Source organism: Phascolarctos cinereus, unplaced genomic scaffold (assembly GCF_003287225.1).
Source record: "Phascolarctos cinereus isolate Bilbo 61053 unplaced genomic scaffold, phaCin_HiC Scaffold_2;HRSCAF=192, whole genome shotgun sequence".
Lineage (NCBI taxonomy): Eukaryota > Metazoa > Chordata > Mammalia > Diprotodontia > Phascolarctidae > Phascolarctos > Phascolarctos cinereus.
The window spans coordinates 37,076,044-37,099,727 of NW_027555625.1; the positions used below are offsets into that span (position 1 = coordinate 37,076,044).

The 23,684-nt window shown below is 39.7% G+C and overlaps 3 protein-coding genes and 1 long non-coding RNA gene across 4 annotated transcripts in view; 3 read left to right on the forward strand and 1 right to left on the reverse strand.

Moving 5' to 3' along the window:
* The window catches only part of LOC110204107 (uncharacterized), a 68,045-nt gene that overhangs the window by 35,579 nt on the left and 8,782 nt on the right, over positions 1 to 23,684 (reverse strand). The window lies entirely within an intron of this gene.
* LOC110204109 (uncharacterized) lies at positions 7 to 4,757 on the forward strand (the record flags this gene model as incomplete). The annotated part of the gene is made up of 3 exons (XM_020980438.2): positions 7 to 68; positions 839 to 934; positions 2,575 to 4,757. Coding segments are annotated over exons 1-3 (2,313 nt in total), but the record flags the coding sequence as incomplete, so codon positions are not given.
* LOC110204108 (uncharacterized) lies at positions 4,777 to 8,414 on the forward strand. Its single transcript, XM_078149303.1, has 2 exons — positions 4,777 to 7,935; positions 8,045 to 8,414. The coding sequence occupies exon 1, from the start codon at positions 4,876 to 4,878 to the stop codon at positions 5,710 to 5,712; it is 837 nt and encodes a 278-aa protein (XP_078005429.1). The 5' UTR covers positions 4,777 to 4,875; the 3' UTR covers positions 5,713 to 7,935; positions 8,045 to 8,414.
* On the forward strand, positions 14,169 to 21,896 carry LOC144455737 (uncharacterized). The gene is made up of 2 exons (XR_013484449.1): positions 14,169 to 14,256; positions 19,611 to 21,896. It is a non-coding gene; the product is annotated as an uncharacterized LOC144455737 (long non-coding RNA).

A 23,684-nucleotide genomic window follows, 5' to 3' on the forward strand; every position in this document is an offset into this window, starting at 1 on the left:
GAACCCATCTCAGAAAAAATTGTACAGGGATGTGATGCTGGAGAACTATAGGAACTTGGTCTTTTTGGGTAAGAACAGCTACCTCTTTGGAGTCTTGATATATACTGTGAGAGCAAGATTTTAACAGTTGTTCTTTGCCATACAAAAGGAAACTTTTCTTAATCCATTTGTAGCCAAGAGACAGATTACTTCTGCTGCCTGTTTGCAGGAAAAAGGTCGAGGCTTAGTATGCCTGGAAATTAATTTCTTGATTTGTTGTTATCCTTGAGGATGTATCTTCCCCTGTCTATTACCTCAAATCCAAGATATTCTTTTTAATCCTAATGTAGGGTTCATCATGCAGTATTCCCACTGCTTAACCAGTCACCAAGTCAAATGAACTATTTTTCCTTGAGTCCTACTCAGTAATCCATTTTACCATAATACAGAGTATCCTTCCAGTGGTCTTTTGTACTATCCTTGAGGTCTTCCTAGCATGCCTCCTTATTTTCCAAAGAGAGTTTGAACTCATTTTAAATTCTTTTATTAAGTTTTGTGGATACTTTTTGAAAAAAGGTTTAATTTCTCCTTCCTCTGCCACCTAAAAAAAAAAAAACAAAAAGAAAGAAAAAATCCTACTTCTCCCTCCAACCAACCCATTGAGCTCCCCATTATTGAAGAAGAAAAAAAAACTCAGAGAAAATCAGCTAACATAGTGCTCTTCGGGATATAAGATATATCTAGCATCCTTATTCCCCCACTTTTCTAGTAAAGTTGGAGGGAGTATTTCATCTATCTCTTCAATGATGGAAGTCGATATGAGATGACTGCCTAGCACTTTTTCATTTTCAATGTACAGGATTTGCAGCTTCCAGACCAAATGACAGTGACCAGTTGGAAAGAAAGGAAGTGTCTTCCTTGCCAGAGGCAGATATTCCAAGAAGCAGCTGTCCAGGTGACTACATAAAACCAAGCAGATGAGTCATTGCAAACTTGTAATCTGTTGTTCATTTTAGGTCAAAGCTCTTGAAAAACATTGAACAAAGTGGTCTGTCAAAGCTTCTCTGCCCTGTTGAGAGGAGTTGAGAGTTTTAACTTCATTTTTTTACCTCAAGAAGTTAGTTTTTCAATGTATCTCCTTACTGTAATGTACCTCCACTCCCAAAGAAAGTTGTTGCCTCAGTACAGGGCAGTTATATCTCTTCTGTTCATTGAAGATCACCTTAGTTCATCTGCCTCATTTGCATGAATTCATTCTTGTAAAGTAAGCACAGTATTGAAAGTATTAAGTCGTGTGCTCTTTTTCCTTGTGAGTTCTTTTCTGATATTTTCTTGTTTTGTGTCTATGATTATATTGCTTTGCTGCTACTTTTAAAAATAATCCTAACCTAATTCCCCTTTCTTCAGCCTGTCATGTTATGTGTCATCCTGTTTTCTTCTTTATGCTTTGAAATTGTGTTTATAAAGGCACTTTAATATGTTCATGTCACAGGACTTGTATAGCCATAACCTCATCTTTGCACCTACAGATTTTCATTATTTTGCTATTTTTTTTAAAGAAGACTTTTTTTTTTTTAAGGCAGTGGGGTGAAGGAACTTTCGCAGGATCACACAGCTATTACATAGCAATTGTTTGGTCTGAGGTCAGATTGGAAGTCTGGTCCTCCTGATTTCTGGGCCAGTGTTCTCTCCACTGTGCCACCTAGCTGCCCTCTTTTATTTTGCTCTTTTACGAAAAGCTGTTGTGAAAATTTGCTGAGAGTGCTGTGTTTGCTTTCAGTAACATATTGAGGCTGCAGACCTACTACTGGGGCCATTGGGTGAAAGGCTATGAACAGTTTTGTAGCTCTAGCCGAAATTCCTATCTTTTAAGGAAAATGGTAGCAGCAGCAGCTTAATAAGTAGGTATTTTAACATAAGTCCCAAACTTTATCATTTTCGAGTATCTTGCTAATCTGAAGGCTGTTTATTGCTACCTCAAAAATTGTTTTCATTTATGCTTCTTTGATTATCAGAGTTTGAGTAATGTTTCAGGTAATTATTAGTAATTTCTCTTGTCAAAAACACCGTAGGTCTACATCTCACAAATTTCAATCAATTTTTTACAAAGTAGATATGTTAGATTTTTAGAGGAAATTTATAGCAACAGTTGTCATGTTTTCACCCTCATATTTCTTCTTTATTCTGTTGACTTCTTATATCTCTTTCTCTTCCCCACTCTAAACTTAGTTCTGTATTTTCTTTCTGTTCAGTCGTTTCCCTTCCTATTTTCACCTCAGAGGGTAAGGATACATCAAAATCATCTCTTGGGCTTTTTTTCTGAACATTCTTTTCCATTCAAATGTCAGCCAGTGAAAGTAGAGTAAGGGTTCATTCATCCCCCTTGGTAATTTCATCTTATGTCAATTCATTTACATGTTACGTTGGAGTCATTATGCTTTCACATAAGATAAACCAATCTCTACGGGAAGGCTAGTGAGACTGGCCTTCTCAAGTGAGAAGGCAAGAGAATAGCTCCAAAACCTTTGAGCAACTAAGAGCCTTGGCAAAGGGTGAAAAAGGCAGGGTTAATCAGCTCTGTATTCTTCCTTTCAGAGAGCAGAGAATTTGCTGGAGATAAACCTCTTGAATGTAATGGATATGGGAATGCCTTCTGGAGCAAGGAGCATCTTGCTGTGTGTCAGATAATTCGTACTGGAGAAAAACCTTATGAATGTAGTAAATGTGGGAAAGGCTTCAGGAGTAAGTCTGAGCTTACTGTGCATCAGAGAATTCATACTGGAGAGAAGCTTTTTGAATGTAAGGAGTGTGGGAAGGCTTTCCCCTATAACTCATTTCTTACTCAACATCAAAAAATTCACACTAGAGAGAAACCTAAACCTTTTGAATGTAGTGAATGTGGAAAGGCCTTCAGGATTAAGAAACAACTTACAGTGCACCAGAGAGTTCACACTGGAGAGAAACCTTATGAGTGTAGTGAGTGTGGGAAGACCTTCAGGATTAAGACACAACTCACAGTGCACCAGAGAGTTCACACCGGAGAGAAAAATTATGCATGTGCTGCATGTGGGAAGGCCTTCAGGATTAAGACACAACTAATACTGCACCAGAGAGTTCACACTGGAGAGAAACCTTATGAATGTAGCGAATGCGGAAAGGCCTTCAGGATTAAGACAAAACTTACACTGCATCAGAGAGTTCACACTGGAGAGAAACCCCATGAATGTAGGGAATGTGGAAAGGCTTTCAGGAGTAAGGATCGTCTTATAGTGCATCAGAGAATTCATACTGGAGAGAAACCTTATGAATGTGGTGAATGTAAAAAGGCCTTTAGGAGTAAGGAACAAGTTAAAGTACATCAGAGAGTTCATACTGGAGAGATGCTTTATGAATGTAAGCAGTGTGGGAAGGCTTTCCCGTTGAACTCACATCTTATTCAACATCAAAAAATTCATACAGGAGAAAAACCTTATGGATGTAAGGAATGTGGAAAGGCCTTCATGAGAAAGGCACATCTTAATGTGCATGAGCAGATTCATATTGGTAAGTTTCTTTTTGAATGTAAGGAGTGTGGGAAGGGTTTCCCATACAACTCAAGTCTTATTCGACATCAAATAATTCATACTGGAGAGAAACCTTATGAATGCACTGTTTGTGGGAAGGCCTTCAGGACAACAGCAGGTCATACTGAGCATCAGAGAATTCATACTGGAGAGAAACCTTATCAATGTAGTGAATGTGGGAAGGCCTTCAGGGTTAAGACACAACTTAAGCTGCATCAGAGAGTTCACACTGGAGAGAAACCCCACGAATGTAGGGCATGTGGAAAGGCTTTCAGGAGTAAGGATCATCTTATAGTGCATCACAGAATTCATACTGGAGAGAAACCTTATGAATGTGGTGAATGTAAAAAGGCCTTTAGGAGTAAGGAAAGACTTAAAGTACATCAGAGAGTTCATACTGGAGAGGTGCTTTATGAATGTAAGCAGTGTGGGAAGGCTTTCCCGTTGAACTCACATCTTATTCAACATCAAAAAGTTCATATTGGAGAAAAACCTTATGGATGTAGGGAATGTGGAAAGGCCTTCATGAGAAAGGCACATCTTAATGTGCATCAGCAAATTCATATTGGTAAGTTTCTTTTTGAATGTAAGGAGTGTGGGAAGGGTTTCCCATACAACTCAAGTCTTATTCGACATCAAATAATTCATACTGGAGAGAAACCTTATCAATGTACTGTTTGTGGGAAGGCCTTCAGGACAACAGCAGGTCATACTGAGCATCAGAGACTTCATACTGGAGAGAAACCTTACGAATGTAGTAAATGCGGCAAAGCCTTCAGGATTAAGTCTGAGCTTACTGTGCATCAGAGAATTCATACTGGAGAGAAGCTTTATGAATGTAAGGAGTGTGGGAAGGCTTTCCCCTATAACTCATTTCTTATTCAACATCAGAAAATTCATACTAGAGAGAAACCTAAACCTTTTGAATGTAGTGAATGTGGAAAGGCCTTCGGGATTAAGACACAGCTTACAGTGCACCAGAGAGTTCACACAGGAGAGAAACCTTATGAATGCAGTGCGTGTGGGAAGGCCTCCAACAGTAAGTCAGAGCTTACTGCGCATCAGAGAGTTCATACTGGAGAGAAACCTTATGAATGCAGTGAATGTGGAAAGGCCTTCAGGATTAACACACAGCTTACGCTGCATCAGAGAGTTCACACTGGAGCGAAACCCCATGAATGTAGGGAATGTGGAAAGGCTTTCAGTAGTAAGGATTCTCTTATAGTATCTGAGAATTCATACTGGAGAGAAACCTTACGACTGTGGTGAATGTAAAAAGGCCTTTAGGAGTAAGAAACAACTTAGAGTACATCAGAGAGTTCATACTAGAGAGATGCTTAATGAATGTAAGGAGTGTGGGAAGGCTTTCCTGTATAAGTCACAACTTATTCAACATCAAAGAGTTCATAATGGAGAGAAACCTTATGAATGTGGTCAATGTCAGAAGGCTTTCCGGACAAAGGCATCTTTTACTCTGCATCAGAAAATTCATTTTGGAGACATTCCTTATAAATGTAAAGAGTGTGGGAAGGCTTTCCTCTACAACTCAGATCTTACTCGACATCAAAACATTCATACTAGAGAGAAACATTATGAATGTAGTGAATGTGGGAGGGCCTTCAGAATTAAGTCAGAGCTTACTGTGCATCAGAGAATTCATGCTGGAGAGAACCTGTATGAATGTAAGGAGTGTGGGAAGGCTTTCCCCTACAACTCACAGCTTATTCGACATCAAATAATTCATACTGGAGAGAAACCTTATCAATGCACTGTGTGTGGGATTGCCTTCAGGACAACAGCAGGTCATACTAAGCATCAGAGCATTCATACTGGAGAGAAACCTTATCAATGCACTGTTTGTGGGAAGGCCTTCAGGACGACAGCAGGTCATACTAAGCATCAGAGCATTCATACTGGAGAGAAACCTTATGCATGTAGTGAATGTGGAAAGGCCTTTAAGAGTAAAACACAACTTACTGTGCATCAGAAAATTCATAGTGGAGACATTCTTTTTGAATGTAAGGAGTGTGGGAAGGCTTTCCTGTATAAGTCAGAACTTACTCGACATCAAAGAGTTCATACTGGAGAGAAACCTTATGAATGTGATCAATGTCAGAAGGCTTTCCAGAGAAAGGCGTCTCTTACTGTGCATCAGAAAATTCATTCTTGAGACATTCCTTATGAATGTAAAGGGTGTGTGAAGGCTTTCCTCTACAGCTCAGATTTTACTCGACACAAGAAAATTCATGCTGGAGAGAAGCCTAATGAATGTAATGAATATGGGAACATTTTGAGAGTGAACATACACCTTTCTCAACACCAAAAAATTCATTCAGGAGAGAAGCCTTAAATGTGCAATGCATGTAGGAAGTCCTTTATACTGAGGATACTACTTTAGTCCATCAGAGAATTTATAAGATTCCTCATGAATGTAAGGAGTCTGGGAAGTCCATTGTAACTCAGATCTTATTAAACATCAAAAATTGATGCTGCAAAAAAAACCCTATGTATATAGTGAATGTGAGAAGGCTTTCGGAAAGAAGTTACACCTTACTGTGCATCAGAGAATTCAAATTGGAGAAATTCTCTATGAATGTGAGTAGTGTAGGAAGCCCTTCTCTCAGAAGTCAGATGTTACTCAACTTCACATCATACCTTATGAATGTAATGTACACGGAAAGGCCTTCCACTTGAGTGTAGGTCTTACTCAATATCAGAGCATTCATACTAGAGGAACATGTTATGAATGCAGTGAATGTGAGAAGACCTTCAGGCTGAAGACACAACTTGCTCAACATCAAAGACTTAATTCTGGAGGGAAACCTTTTGAATTTGGGAAAGCCTTTAGACGAAGGACCTACTTGATGTCCATCAGAGAATTCATGCTAGAGTGATTCTTCATGAGTATAAGGAGTGTGGGAAGATTCCCCCAGCTGACTAGACTGTGATTCTGAGTCCCTAGATGTAGTTCAGAGAATCTTTACTTAGGCTGCACGGGAGAAGAAGATATCCCTCCCTCTGTAGAGACCTCTAAAGGGGCAAAGATTTAGTGTTATCCTCCCACGGGCCTTGAGGGATGGAGAGGTTATGCTGGCTGTGTCACAGGTTACTGAGTGGACAATGGTATTGGGAGAGCGTTAGTATTATCTTTGATCCCTGGGAACGTGGTGTGCAAGATGCTTGGGGATGACCTCTTGGCTATCAGATGAGCCTGAGCCTAATGAGTAATGAATAATAGTTGACGGTGCTTCAGGAATAAATCATAATCTGATAAATCAAAATGAGCTTTGTTCCTGATTTTGCTGGTACTGCTCCTGCTCATGTTCATTTGGGTAGGCAGTGTGGACCATAAAGACTTGGAATCATCTTAATTAAAACAAAGCATCACAAGGCCCTGTGGCAGATTTTGAAACAATGTGATTTCTGCCCAGTGCTCTGAATGTCAAAGTGAAGAAATTCATTGAAATGCAGGTAAACAGCAGGATTGACTACGACCTTCTTATGGTAGCCAAATGCCTTGTCATCCAGTTGGTGACACACGTGAGAAGATACATAAGATTCCCATTATGGTTAGGGAATATAAACAGGGAGTTTTCAATGAAGAAATCAAAAGCTTTCATTAATAATGAAAAAGTGCTCTAAATCACTAACCATATTAGAGAAATGCAGATGAAAACAACTTTGAGGTAATACCTCACAATACCTCCGATTGGCCAACATGACAGAAAAGGAAAATGACAAATTCTGGAGGGGATATGAAAAAATAGGCACACTATGTGCAATTCAGAACTGGTCCAACCATTCTGGAGAACGATTTGGAACTGTGCTGAAAGCATTATAAAGCTGTAAATATCCTTTGCACAGCAATACCACAGCTAGGTCTGTATTCCACAGAGATGAAAGAAAAACGAAAAGGACCTACATGTACAAAAATATTTATAGGGGGCCTTTTTTGTGGTGGCAAAGGATTGGAAATTGAGGGGACGATCATCAGTTCCTGAATGGTTGAAGAGGTGATTGTATATGATTGTGATGGAATGTTGTGCTCTAAGAAACAAGGGAGATGATTTGGCAAAACCTAGGAAGACCTATGTGAATAGATGCAGAGTGAAGCGAGCACAACCAGGAGCTCCTTTTATAGAGTAACAGCAACATTTTAATGATGATTACATGATCAGCTGTGAATGACTTAATTACTCTGATCAAGAAAATCATCTCAGACCATTCCAGAGGATTCATGATAAAAAAAAAAAAATTGCTGTCTACCTCCAGAGATGCCTCGAGTGCTTGCGTTGCCAGCCGTGATTAGATGCTGGTCGAGTATGAAGAGAGAAAGAAATGTGCAGGCCAGCTTGGAGATTGTAAAGGACAGACTCCGTTTATTAATCTCAGGGTAAGGGTTTATATACCTTTAGCAAAAGCAACAACAAGCAGTTTTCTTATAGGAACATTAACCAGAGGAGTCATCCTGATTGTCTCCTCTCTTTCCTGTTATCTTCAAGGTCCTTCTGTTCTGAAGAGATAGAGTGGAGGGTAAGGGTGGGGAGGTTGGAGAGCCAACATTCCTGACTTACACAGCCATCGGATAGAGGAAAACAACAGGGAAAACCTGGACTGGCCTGAATCCTCTGACCCATCAGAGCTGGCCCTCAACACAGAGAGACCTGACAAACAGTATGAATTGAAGTATATTCTTTTACTTTTTAATTTTCTTCCTTTTTTATGACATGGTAACATGGCTAAAATATGGAAATATGTTTTCTGTGATTTCACATGTATAATTGACATATTCCTTGTCTTCCGAATGACAGAGGGAGAATTTAGAACTCAATTTAAAAAATAATGTTTAAAATAAATAATATTTTTTTTAAATGATGAGGGGAAAGGATTTGAGTGAGAAGTAGAGTCAGAAATAACTTTCTGGGAATTTGAGAAAAAGTAGGGAAGACAATAAATGCAAGAGAGAAAATGTGGCTAACAAAGGAAACAGGCATTTATTAAGGGCTTGCTAGGTACCAGGTCCTGTTCTGTATGGAGTTTGTATCTAAACTGTGCATTTAAAAAAATCACAGAGTCAGAATTATGCTTTAAATAGGCACTCTAAACTGTTCATGAAGTGTATGGGGTAGTAGCTGTAAACATAGAACTGTACCTGGAAAGAGACTAGGGAAATCCTAACTTCACAAGCTTGATAATGAAGCCTTGCTCCCACCTTGTGTCAGACAGCTGATGGAACAGATGTTTGGAAAAAGACACATTTTTCAGGCATGGTGAATATCTTGATTTTTCTTGCTTGCTTATACTTATCTTTTTCAGTGGGGCTGGGGAGGGGCGGTTCAAATTAGGAGGCAGTGTGCGTTAGTGGAAATTGGTAGGAAGAGAGACTGGACCTTTAGCTCCATTGCTATAAGGTATAATCAGATGAACAAACATTCTATACCAGTGCAGGTGAAGACATTCTCTGCAACTTCTTATCTTTTTTTTTTTAATTAATTTATTTTGACATATCAACAATCACTTCCATAAGCTTTTGGGTTTTAAATTTTTTTCCTCCTTTCTCCCCACCTTCCTCCCTAAGATGGCTAGCGATGTGATATAGGTTATACATATACATTCCTACTAAACATATTTTCACATTAGTCATGTTGTAAGAATTAGAACCAATAGAGGAATCACCAGAAAGAGGAAACAAAACACTACAGAAGGAAAAAAAAAGCAAATAATAAGCTTCGATATGCATTCAAATTCCATAGTTCTTTTCTTTGGATGTGGACGGCATTTTCCATAATGAGGCCTTTGGAGATGTCTTAGATCCTTGTATTGCTGAGAAGGGTTTAATCTATCAATATTAGCATGCAACTGATTATGTTATTTCTCTTATTGAGTCAAATCTGCTGAGAGTAAGGTTCAAACAATGCTCATCTCCCTCCCTTTCCCTCTGCTATAATAGGTTTTTGTGCCTTTTCCTGTAATGTGGTTTACCCTTGTCTACCTCATTTTCTTTTCTCTCAGTACATTTTCTTAGATGAGGTTAATCTACTTACTTGGATCCATTTAACCCACTTGATTAGATCTTTATCATCATATCAAAGTCTACTTATACGTACCCACTTTATGTATTCCCCTTAACATGGTGTAATGACAGTGCAGTTTGCAAGGGTTAAAACTCTCATCTTCCCTTGTAGGGATGTAAACAGTTTGCCCTTATTAATGACATGTTGTTTCTTTATGTCCCGTTTACCTTTTTATGTCTCTCTTGAGTCTTGTATTTGAAGATCAGATTTTCTGTTGAGCTGCAACTTCTTATCTTAGAGAGTTGCCTGTGGGACCAGTGTTGTGCCTTAGATCAAAGAGCAGGTGTGTATCAGAGGTTGAACTTTAACCCAGACCTTCCTATCTCTCAGACCCCGTCTCTAGACACTATGTGATGCTGCCTTTGGAGAAAGTGATAGCAATTAAGGGGAAAAAAAAGAACAGAGTATCAGTAACACATTTAAAAATAAAATACATTAAAAAAATATGAGAAGAGGACAGTAAATAATTTTATTATTGCCTTCTTAAATGTAATACTGTAAAAAAAAAGAACTGCATGGAATAAGAGTTTATGGCTTTATCCACCACCCTCTTTTTTGTGTTCTTTATGAATCACAATGTTTGTGCTTGTGGAGTGATGAGTTTATAATTTTTAAAATGAAGAAGGAGGAAGAGGCAGAGAAGAGGAATGCAGCAGCTCTAGTCTGTACAGTAAAGCAATCTGCCTCAGAGAAGGGATGGAACAGAGAGAGGTGCTGTGGAGACTGATCACATACATTTTATTATGCACAGTTCCCAGCCAGGATGTGCAAAGGAATGGGTGAAATATATTCATGTATGAGTGTGTGAATGTGTGTGTGTGTGTGTGTCTTTTGGAGGTGGAGGTAAGACATATTCAGCTATAACCAAAAAATAAAACAAAAGTAAAGACTTACTGCCAGGGAATTGATTATTTCAAAGAACTACTTCTGGAAGTGCATCACCTGTGTGTGTAAGGAAGAAGTTGCTCATACCACTACTTTATTCTTTCTTCTTGCAAGAAGACTACAAAAAGGGGCAAGTAGATGGTGTAGTGGATAGAGCACCAGCCCTGGATTCAGTCAGGAAGACCTGAGTTCAAATGTGGCCTCAGACACTTGACCCTTACTAGCTGTGTGACCCTGGGCAAGTCACTTCACCCCATTGCCTCTCAAAAAGACTACAAAGGAAAATCATTGTGAATAATAGTCATAATCAAAAGTATTTACCTAACATTTTAAATTTTGCTAAGCCCTGCATAAATATTATCTCATTTATTCCTCATAAGAACCCCATGATGTAGGTGGTATTATCTCCATTTTACAGAAGAGGAAGCTGAGGCAGACAGAGGTTAAGTGACTACTCCAAGGTCAGACTTAATGTGTCTGGCCAGATTTGAAATCAGGTCTTCATGACAGCAGGTCCAGAGCTCTGTCCACTGCACCATCAAGCTGGTGTTATCAGTTCATAGATTTAGAGCTGGAAGTGACCTGAGAGGTCATGAACTTCTACCTCCTCATTTTACAGATGAGGAATGAGGGGCTCATGGAGTCCAAGTTCTTGCACAAAGCCACAGTAGTGATGCCCAATGTAGGGTCGAAACTGAGGCTTACACCCTGGGTGTCACTCTGAACCCCTAACTCCTGCCTCTATAATTAGCAGTCAAGTCTTTCCATTTCTACGTAACACTTTTCTTATATGCCCCTTCTCTCTTCTGACAGTGCTACCACCCTGGTCCCTACCCTCATCACCTCATGCCCAGGCTATTGCAACAGCCTTCTGATGGGGGCACCTCGGTGGTGCAGCGGACAGAGCACTAGCCCTAAAGTCAGAAGAACCTGAGTTCAAATCCAGTCTCTGACACATAACACTCATTGTGTGACCCTGGGCAAGTCACTTAACCTCAACTGCCCTAACCACAAAAAAAGCCTTCTGATGGATCTCCCTGCCATAACTCTGTCCCTGATCCAGTCCATCTCCCTCTCACCTGTTCAGTAGATCCTCCTCTATTTAAGGTCTCTTCATGTCAGTTCTCTATTCAATAAATTCCAGTGGTTTTCTATTCCAGAATGAAATATAAAGTCCTATTCGGTTTTCTAAACTCTTCCTAACCTGGCTGCCTCCTACCTTTCCAGTCTTTCTGCACTACTCTAACATACCAACAACCTATTTCCTGACTCTGAGCATTTCTACCCGTTTTGCCGCATGCCTGGAACTCTCTCCTTCCTCCTGCTCATCTCCTGGCATGCCAGGCTTCCTTCAGGTCCCACCTAAAATCTCATCTCCATTCAGCAAGAACTTTCCCCCCATCCCTTTAATCCCACAACTGACCTTTTGCTGACTAACTCCAATTTCTCCTGCCTACATACTGCTTGTACATAGCTGGGTGTTGTTGTTGTCTCCCACTGACTGGGTCCTTGAGAGCAGAGGTTGATTTTCCCTGTCTTTGTACCTGCACCACTTAGCACAGTGCCTGGCACACAGAAGGTGCTTAAAAATGCTTGGTGACTTACCCTGAATGACTGTGAATGAATGAGGACGTGGATGCAAGGTCGGTTGTTGTTCAGTCATTTCAGTCGTGTCTGACCCTTTTGTGACCCCATTTAGGGTATTCTTGGCCGGGATACTGGAGTGGTTTGCCATTTCTTCCTCCATCTCATTTCATGGATAAAGAAACTGAAGCAGACCAAGTTCTGTGACTTGCCCGGGGTCACACAGCCAATAAGTGTCAGAGGCCAGATTTGAACTCAAGAAAAGGATTCTTCCTGACTTCAGGCTGTACCACCTAGCTGCCCGATTTACCTGAAGGGTGTGAGGCTTGGATCAAAATAAGCCAGCACTTGTCACTCTTAGTAAAACCCACAGTTTTGCTTCTCCAATGTACACACGAGGGATAGAATGAAGAATTCTGGATGTATTTGCAATATTAATATTAATTATCCAATTTGTTTATGTCCCTCCCACAGTCCCCCAAATCTCTATCAGGATTATTCTCAGCTCTCTGCCTTGCCTTTATTGGGAGAATGTAAAGTGTGAATGATGTGGGTCCTGGGATGAGTGAGGTAGTGGGGGGGTGGGGCAACAGAGCTCAGTCCTGACAAGACAGCAGTCACTGCTCTGACCTAAGGTTAAGCAGCTGTGCTCTGAGCTGAGGCAGCCAAATGTCACCAGGAGGTTTTTCTTCAGGGCTGGATCACTGTGACAGGCCAGCTGTAATGATGGTGATAGCAATGCAGTCCAGCATCTTCAGCCTCTACAGTGATGATTGTGAGAGTATAGTCTGTCCCAGACCCACTGCCACTGAACCAGTCAGGGACTTCATAATGCAGGATGGCAGCACCATAGATCAGGAGCTTGGGAGGCTGTCTTGGTGGCTTATGGTAACAGTCTAAATTATTGCTTGTCAATATTCTCTTGTCAAGATATTCGCAGACACCTTTTTTCCAGGGCTAAGGCCAAGCAAGTAAGCTGTGTCCTGAGCTTGGCATAACAACGATCCTCTGTCCTCACCATCTGGGTGAGCTCACCCCCTGGCAAAATCATATAATTATGACATTGCTTTAACCGGCTATTCTCTGAGCTCAGAAAAGCACCATACAGGTACCCACGTCCTGGTGATGAAGTCCTGTTATGAATCCAACTTGTCCAATTGTTGCTGTTACTTCTCCCAGACCTGAGCTGAAATCCAAGTTCAGGCACTTGCTAGCTGTGGGACCGTGGGCAAGTCACTTCACCCTAGTTTCCACATGTATAAAATAGGGTCTTTAACAGCACCTGCTTCCCAAGGTTAGTGTGAGGACTAGACGAGATAGTCCTTGTAAATTACTTAGCCCTGCCTGGAACACAATGAGCTCCATGTAAACGTCAGCTCTGAGTTTTATTGAGCCCATCTAGCAGACGACTGGCATTCCCCAGGCCCAGCCAAACGCTCTCAGCGTCTCCTGGTTTCCCTCGGGTCAGCCTCCTTGGCAGAGGAAACAGACACAAAGCCAGCACGGCCTTGTCCTGGCCGGCGCCTCCTTGACCTCTCCTGCTGCCCCAGGCCCACTCGTGTCCTGCTCCTCCTGGACGCCCCAGGGGGCTGAGCGAGCGCTGCGGGGATCCTGCCCCAGCCCGTGGTCTCCCTCCTCAGAGCCCTGTCTTCCCTGCGTGTTTCCGTCACTTTCTGCGACAGGATGCTGGTGCACAGCAAGCCTTTCATTGCAGGCCTGTTGTAACTGGGTGCAGGAGTGAGAGAGACTGTGGCCTTGACTACCCACGGAGGAGCCCTCGATGTCTGTGAGCTCACTCCTGGTGACTCCCCATGGGCTCTGGGGCTGTGAAGACCACGCACGAAGTAAGGGGCTCCCAGGGGTCTGGGGGCAGCCCGGGCGGGGGAGGGGCCGGGGGAGGTTGGAGGCCGACCGGGTGGAGGCGGAGCCTGGGGGAGGGTTCTAATTCTTCTTCAGTCACGCCCCCAGCTCCCCGCCCCACTCCCTGATCTCCTGTCAGTGGAGAAGTGGAAATGTCTGGTCTGAGCAGGGCAGACCCTCAGAGTGACCTCTCACTCTCCTGCTTCTCCTCCCCAGCTCCCTCCTCTCTCTCGTGGTCTCTGCTCTGCCCCAGGAGGACAGCCTGGAGGAAGAAGGAATGGCTCCTGCCCTGACAGCCAGGCCCCGGGAAGGTGAGTGCCACTTGATGCTTTCCTGAAATAGCATCTCAAGCCAAAGACCTTGGCATAAGTTTCTTTGTCCTGTGCTGTAACACTAGGAATTGTGGCCATCAGAGAATCATATAACCACAGACACCACTGCATCCTCTCCACACTGAGAAACAGAAAAAAGACATTACAATTACTTTGTGTTTTTTTTTTCTAATTTTGACTTCTAAATCCTTTCCCACCTTCCAGTCCTTCCCCCACCCTTTGAGAAGGGAAAAATAGGATAGCCATTATGGCTGTAAGGTAATGCAGAACAGTTGTATATTAGCCCTGGTTCAAAAACAAAAAGAAAAATGAAAGTGAAAACAGAGTGAGCTTCAGTCCTCACTCAAAGTTCATCAGTTCTCTCCGTTTTTTATAATGTGTCCTTTAAACTTTTCCTGGGTCATTGTATTCATCAGAGTGGCTGAGTCTTTCACAGCTGATCATTACTGCTGCTGCTGTGCTCGGTCTTCCAGTTTCTTCTCACTTTTCACATTTATTGGCGTTATTTATAATTCATGGGATAAAATAAGCACTTTCACAACATAGAATAAAAACGAATTACATATGACATTGCAAATCTGTTATGTTCAGCTTGTTATTCCTTTTAAATGTATTACAAAGTTACCATGTGAATTTTTTTTCCTCCCTCCTCCCCACTATGGCTATCATTAGACACAAGTAGGAGTGTTTGTGTGTGTGTGTGTGTTTGTGTTTGTGTTTGTGTGTATGCAGGTATGTATATATATGTATGTAAAATTATTCTATCCATCCTTTAATTTTCAGTTCTTTCTCTGGATGCAGATAATGTCTTCATATGTCCTTCATAGTTAATTTAGGTATTTATAGTAATCAAAATAACTTATTCGTTCACATTCATTCTTAAAACAATATTGCTATTAGTATATACAATGTTCCCTTGGTCCTGTGTAAGTCTTTCTAAGATCATTGCGCTCATCATTTCTTATATTACAGTAATAATCCATAATAATTGTATACCACGACTTGTTCAGCCATTCCCCACTTGTTGGGCATCCCTGCAATTTCCAGTTCTTTGCCACCAGAAAGAGAGCTGCTATAAACATTTGAGAACATATGGGTTCTTTTCTTTTTTCCCTAATCGTCTTTGGAAATGGATCTAGTATTGGTATTGCTGGATCAGTGAGTATAGATAGTTTAATAGCTTTTGGGGCAAAATTCCAAGTTGCTGTCCAAAATAGTTGGATCAGTTGACAATTCCACCAAGAATGAGTGTCCTAATTTTTCCACATCCCCTCCCAATATTTGTTGCTTTCCCTGTCTATCTTTTAGAGCATTTTTTCACATGACTATAAATTGTTTTGATTTCTTTGTTAAAAAACTGCCTGTTCATATCCTTTGGCCACCTATCAGTTAAGGAATGATTTGTATCACAGATTTCACAAAATTCTTTATACATTTTAGATGTAAGACATTTATCTGAGAACAGTCTAGAGAGTATTTTTGGCAGGTTTTTGCTTTCCCTCTGATCTTGGCAACATTTGTTTCTGTTATACAAAACCCTTTTAATTTAATTTAATGTAAGCTGGAGCCAAGATGGCAGTGTAAAACAGGCAGGGACTCTCCTGCGGCCCCCCTGCCCCCCCCACCAAATACCTTTAATAATTGTTCTAAACAAATTCTAGAGCAGTGGAACCCACAAAAAGTCAGAGTGAAACAATTTTCCAGCCCAAAACAACTTAGAAGGTTGTCAGGAAAGGTTTGTTGCACCAAGGTGAGAGAGTAGTGCAGTCCTACACAGGTTGTACCAGTGCAATCAGGGCCCAGCAAACTGGAAGCAGGCCTTGGGGTGACTGAATTACTGGCAACAGTGGTGGTTTCCAGACCTCTCAGCCTAGAGATGCCAAAAACAACTTAGAAGGTCAGTAGGAAAGGTCTGTTGCACCTTGGTGGGAGTGGAGCACAGGAGTGAGTACAGCCCTATTGTGACCATAGAAAATTACTATGGTGAGAAGGAAGATCAGAACACACACTGAGAAGAAAACAAAGTCAAAGCTTCTACATCCATAGCCTACAAGAAAAATATTAATTGGTGTCAGGCAATGAAAGAGCTTAAAAAAGATTTTGAAAATCAAGTAAGTAGAGGAGAAATGAGAGTGATGCAAGAAACTCATGAAAAATGAGTCAAGAGCTTGGTAAATGAGACACAAAAAAATGTTGAAGAAAATAACTCCATAAAAAAAAGAGTAGGCCAAATGGGAAAAGATAGGAAAATTCACAGGAAAAAAAAATGCTCTCCATATTTCTTCCACAAACAGATGGAAAATTGCCAGTAAGTGAATGCAGAGCAGCAGAAATAAAGGGGTAAAATAGTTGTTCTAAGAAAATTGGAGGTGACCTCAGAAAAGAGAGGCCCTCCAAGGGCTGAGTCTTGGGGTAAGTGAAGTATAGTCACTTCTAGACTCACTTCACTGAATCAACAGATAACAGCGCCTGGATCAGCTCTGTCACAAAGCAAGCTAGGCCTCCAGAAATTTTACCTCACAAGCTTGCCCCTCAAACTTTTGCCTAAGGACCAGCAGATGGGTGAGTTGTAGGAAGATTGAAAAACCCTCCAGCCCCCTCCCTCTGTTTCCCAAAGCTACATCTAGCAGAGCTGACCAGAAGTTATCTGGGGTTGTAGCTGTTGGTGAGAAGTGAGCACATACCTGGTGAGTGCAGTACCACAGGGACGAAGAACATTTTGGGGGCAGAATGGCTAGAGGCCTGAACTGTGGTTTAAGGGAGGAGAGGAGTCCCTGAGGTTGAGCCCTTCGACAGAACTCAGAAAATAACAGTAAGAATGACTTGAGGCCTAGGGCAACATTACCCAGAACTTGGGGATTAAAACTTGATTATAAGAAACTGCTGAAAATAAAAATAAGCAAGCAAAGGAAAAAGAACCCAATCATAGATAGACACTTTGGTGATAAACAATATCTGGGTTCATATTCAGAGGAAAATAGTGAGGTTAAAAAAAAGCCACTCCTGTCCCAGAAAGTAGTGTCAAATGGTCACTAGCCCAAAAAGAACTCTTGATTGAACTTAAAATGGAACTCAAAAATCAAATGAGAAACATTGAGGAAAAATCAGGAAAAGCAATAAAAGCAATTGAGAAAATTATGAAAACAAAGTTAGCCAATTGGAGAAAGAGGTATAAACTCTTTTGAAAATTGTATTTTATTTTTCTACTTAATAGTATTTTATTTTTTCTAATTACATTTAAAGATAGTTTTCAACATTCACTTTTGATTTTGAGTTACAAATTTTTTTTCCCTTCCAGACTTTCCTTCCCTTTCTCCTAGATGGCAAGCAGTCAGATATAGGTTACACATATACACTCATAATAAACATAATTGTTGTGAAAGAAGAATCAGAAAAGGCTGGAAAAAGCCACAGGAAAGAACAAAATAAAAAGCAAAAAAAAAGTGGAAATAGTATGCTTGCTCTGAATTCAGTCTCCATAGTTCTTTGTTTGGATGTAGATAGCATTTCCCCTCATGAGTCTGTTGGAATTGTCTTACATCATTGTATTGCTGAGAAGATCCAAGTCTGTCAGATGTGATCATTACACAATTTTGCTGTTGCTGTGTATAATGTTCTCCTGGTTCTGCTCACTTCACTCAGCCTCAGTTCATGCAAGTCTTCCCCAGTTTTTCTAAAATCTGCCTCCTCATTATTTCTTATAGCACAATTGTATTCTATTACATTCACCTACCACAACTTGTTCAGCCATTCCCCAGTTGACAGGCATCCTTTCAATTTCCAATTCTTTGCCACCACAAAAAGAGCTGCTATAAACATTTTTGTACATGTGGGTCCCGTTCCCTTTCTTATAATCTCTTTGGGATACAGACCTAGTTATGGTATTGCTGAATTTAAAAATGTGCAGTTTTATAGCCCTTTGGGCATAGCTCCAAACTGCTCTCCAGAATGGTTGGATCAGTTCACAACTCCATCAGTTCTTGTTGGGCTTTTGTCTAAACTGCATGTTTGTTTGAGGCTTGGGTATAGATTTTTTTGGTTGTTTTCGTGTAATAAATTCAGCATGTGACTTTTAAAACTATCCTCTTTCTTTTTCAACTTCCTCCTCTTCTCTTCTCTGCATCTTTTTCTTTTTTTTCTGACACTATCTCTAGCTCTCTTCCTTTTGAATCCTACCTTCTCCTTGTACCTCCAGTAAAAAAAGAAAAACACAATGCATTTATAGCCAGTAAGCATAGTCATGTAGAATAAATAAACAAGTTCGTCACCACTTTTCTGCCAGAATTTAGGTAGCATGTTTCATCATCAGTTCTCTGGAATCATGGCTGATCATTGAATGGTAATGTCATTTGTAAATTGTTTTCTTAGTTCTGCTATTTTCTCCCTTCATTGCTTTATACAAATCTTCCTATTTTCTTTGAAAGTATCATGTTCTTAGGGCACAATAATATTCTACTTCATGAAATGATCAGGTATTTTCCACTTGATGGGTAACCCTTTGTTCCTAATACTTTGCTCTAACAGAAAGGACTCTCAAAGTCTCTTTTAAGAACTTCAGAATGGGACATGTGACTTGGGAGATACTGGTACAGGACTGCCCATCATGGCGTGCCCTCATCAGGGAAGGTGCTGTGCTCTATAAGCAAAGCAGAATGGAAGTAGCTGAAAAGAAATATGAGATGATTAAATTTAGAGAATCCACCACAAATGTTCACATGGACTATTTTTTTTTTCGTAGTTCAGGATCTTTTTTAAATTATTTATATTTTTGAAGTTTTTGTGTTATAATTTGTTGGGCCTGCTTATTTTGCACTGTCAGTTAATGCATACCTACAAATGCTTCTCAGAATTGCTCATATTTGTCATTTTTAACTATATAAATGACTGTTATTCATATGCCATTTTTTTCTAGCTATTCTTTAGTGGTGAGAATTCAGTTTGTTTCCAGTTCTTTGCCACCCCAAAGAGTGCTCTTATGAATGTTTTTCTCCAAAAACTGAATTGTGGCCTTGGTCTGGTTATACTGAAAGGGAATGGCAACATTGTACATTAAGAATAGCCCTGGATTTGAAGGCAGGAGGACCTGTGCTCAAAGTGTAGATCCACCATTTACTCCCATTTTGACCTTAAGCAAGTCAACTTTTCCTCTGAGGGCCTCCCTTCCCGAATTTGTAAAATGAGAAAATTAGATTCTTAACTTTCTTCCCTCTCTAATAGATGAATTGGAAAGTAATGGTCCTTTAACACCTTTTCAATATTGAAAAATTGTTCACATGCTGTTACAGACAGAAGATTGTAATCCCTCATGCTCTCCTTTGCTCTTGTGGTTCCAGGAGCATGGAACACAATGGTGTTCATTTCAGAGCAGCACGTTTTGAGAAGCACAGCGATTGGATGAAAAGTGGAAGGTAGCTGTCTTACTTGTGAAGAGACCAGGCTTATTGGTCAAAGAAACTGGGCTTGTTTAGATTGGAAGTGAAGACTTCAGACTACAGGATAGCTGTCTTCAGCTATTTCATTTTCATTGTTTATTTCAGTGAGTACAAAAGAAATTAGCCATATTACTCCTTAAGCTCAGAGGGTAGAAGTAGGAGCCACAGGTGTTCATTGTAAAAAAAAAAAATGAAGGACGAGTTTAAAATGGATGTCGTTGGAACCATTTACAACAATAAGCATCTATTAAATACCTACCTAGTGCCAGGCACTGTGCTAAGTGCCGAGAATACTAATGATGGTAATAATAGCTCCTTCCCTTAAGGAATTACAGACTAATCAGAGAGGAATTCTTTTTTTTTAGTTTTTATTTGTTTAATTTTTAATTTATCGAATAAAACAAGCATTTCTACTCTGTATATAATAAAAAACAAAAGATGATTGTATAGGAAACTAAAAATCTATTATCTACAACTTGCTTTTCCTTTTAAATATATAATGAAATTCCATATAAATTTTTCTCCCTTCCCCCCCAACTGTAGAGATGGCTACCATTAGATACAAATGTCTGTCTGTCTCTGTGTGTGTGTGTGTGTGTGTGTACGTAAAACCATTCTATACACACTTCTGTTAGTTCTTTATGGGAGAGGAATTCTTAAGTGCCTGCTATATACCAGACACTGTACTGGGATGCAAATAAATAAATAAAACAATTCTTCATGGCAAGTGAAAGATGAAATGGCTAAAGAAACAAAGGTTCAATCTTTTGGGCATATCAGTATGTTGAGCAATGCATGGCAATTGCACAGAAAACTGGGACCAGGCCCCTTCCTCATCTTAGGGCTGGATCCTGAATAGGGGAAGACATACTTTTATAAATTAAAAACAATCAAAGAAGACCAATTAATTAAAAGCAAATAATAAAATGTTAGGTAGTCTGATTTCTAATTGGAGAAACGACAGGTTCACTTCCCTAAATTCAGAATGAGGTGTCCTGCTCCCTGAAAGTAGTATACAATGAAAGGAACATGGGAACAGTAATTAATTGTTCAGTAGGGGGCCAGCTTTCGGATAAGACTTATGGGTTGCTTCAGATGTACAATTGTGAGAAAACTCCTTACATCAGTCTTTTTGCATTTGAATGGATTTCTGATCAGCATAATCTTGGTCCTTAAGGACTAAACAGGAGGTAAAGTGGATCTCATTTCTCAGCCATGCAAGGCTAAATTCAAACAATGCAATAAGATTCTCTCCCAATTCCCACAATTGAATAAATTTTTCTCACAATACAGACGTTGGACTAGACCTGTGATTGAACAGAAAAAGAACTGAGCTACCCCCAGAAATGAGTCACAAAATGGAGTCAATGTGGTTGACTCAATTGCCTCAATTCCCTGTACCACTTGCTGTCCTAAAACCCTCAATTCCCTCACCTTAATGGCAAGTAGTTTATAGTTGAACTGCATAACAGTTAAGAGCTGTGGCTGGGTAAGCACAAATGGTTTTGGTATTTCAAGAATCAGTGACATTCAAAGATGTGGCTGTGGAATTCAGCAAGGAAGAGTGGGTACAATTGAACCCATCTCAGAAAAAATTGTACAGGGATGTGGTACTGGAGAACTATAGGAACTTGCTGTCTTTGGGTAAGAACAGTTACCCCCTTTGGAGTCTTGATATATACTGTGAGAGCAAGATTTTAACAGTTATTCTTTGGTATAGAAAAGGAAACTCTTCCTAATCCTTTTTTAGCCAAGAGACAGATTACTTGTGCTACCTGTTTCCAGTGTCATAGCTAGTGTCAAGTGTCTGAGGTCAAATTTAAACTTGGGTGCTCCTGACTCCAACGCAGAGCTCTATCCACTGCACCACCTAGCTGCCCCTTCAAAAAAATTTCTTACTTAAATTTCCTATATACAAAGCAGCTTAAGAAAAATGCAAGTTATTTCATTCAGTGAATGGCTCTGATGATTTTAAAATTTCAGTGCAGCCTCTTTGAAACGTGATTTCTGTTCTTGGCCACAGTGACATTATTGTCTTTGTTTTTCTCTTTTATGTTAAAATTTTTATTTTCATATCCACATTGTCTCCCTTCACATTCCATTGAGAAAGCAAGAGAAACAAAATCCATTGGAAGCATACGTGGTCAAGCAAAATAAACACTGGCATTTATCATTTAATGAAAACTATGTCTCAGTCTGTACTCTGAGTTCATTACTTTTTTATCAGAATTCAGGCAACATGTTTCATCTTGTTGTTGGTACTCTTCTGCTCTTGGCAGCTAAATTCCAAAAAGCCAACTACAATAAGTGCCTCCACTCTCTCTCTCCCCTCACTCTCTTCTTAACCCTTCACAATCCAGCTTCCAACCTTAACAATTCCACAAAAATGGCTGTTATTAATATTATTATTTTATATTATGATATAATTATAAATTATTAAGTTATTAATGATACATTGGTTGCCAACTCAAAGGGCTTCTTCTCAATCTTCATTCTCCTTGACCTCTCTGCAACTTCTCACTCCATTAATTACTTTCTCAACCTTGATACTCTCTTCTACCTAGGTTTTCAGGATACCACACTCTACTGGTTCTCACTCTCCCTATCTTACTTGTCCTTCTCTTTCTCCCTTGCTAGATCTTCTTCAAGATCACACCTTCTAAATGTAAGTGTTCTTCATTTGGGCTCTGGTTGCTCAGAGTGGATGAAAATAGCAGCTGTTTCTATTTTGGCCAGAAACCCTGAGGGTCTTCCCTTCCCAGACTGATTTGTTTTTGGCTAGGTAAAAAAGGCCACTAAACCCACACAGATCATCTATATATGACCAACAAAGCCCAGCAGCAAGACACAGAAAAAGAAATTCCATTTAAAATAAGTAAAGACAATATAAAATATTTGGGAGTCTACCTACCAAGAGAAACCCAGAGGCTACATATGAACACAGTTACAAAACAGTTTTTACACCAAGTCAGATCTAAACAATTGGAAAAATATCAATTGCCCATGAGTAGGCTGAGCCAAATAATAAAAAACGACCATTCTGTCCAAACTAATTTATTTATTCAGTGCCATACCGATCAAAGTACCAAAAATTATTTGATAGTGATAGAAAAAATAAGAAAAAAAATCATCTGGAAGAACAAAAGGTCAAGAATATTAAGGGAATGAATGAAAGAAAAAATACAAAAGAAGGTGGCCTGACAACACCAGATCTCAAACTATATTATAAAGCAGTAACTATCAAAACTCTCTGGTACAGGCTAAGAAATAGCATGGAGGATCAGTAGAATAGATCACTAGGCTCTGGGATAAGAACTCACTATTTAACAAAAACTGGAAAATAATATGGCAAAAACTAGTTATAGGACAACAACTTATACTGTATACCAAGATAAGGTCAAAATGGGTACATGATTTAGACATAAAGAGTTGATACTGTAAACAATTTAGAGGAGCAAGGAATAGTCTACCTATCAGACCTATGGAGAAGAGAAGAATTTATGACCAAATGACCCACAGAGAGCATTATAAAATGTAAAATAGATACTTTTCTTTATATTAAATTTAAAATTAAATTTGTCATTGCTTGCTGTCATAAAAAGAGCTGCTATAAATATTTTTGTCCATCTAGGCCCTTTTCCCTTTTTATATTTTCTTTGGCCTACAGACCTAGTAGTGATATTGCCAGATCTCAGGGTATGCACAGTTTTATAGCACTTTGGGCATAGTTCCAAATTGCTCTTCAGAATGGTCAAATCAGTTAACAACTCCACCAACAATGCTGTAGTGTTCCAATTTTCTCACATCTTCTCCAACATTTATCATTTTCCTTTTCCGTCATATTAGACAACCTGATAGGTATGAGATAGTATCTCTGAGTTGTTTTAATTTATATTTCTATAATGATTAGTGAGAGCATTTTTTTTTTTCTTTTTTCTTTTTTTAATTAAATTGTTTATTTTTAGTTTTCAACAA

Coding starts and splice junctions, on each gene's coding strand:
- LOC110204108 (XM_078149303.1), top strand. CDS start 4,876: ATGCTTAATGAATGTAAGGAGTGTGGGAAGGCTTTCCTGTATAAGTCA.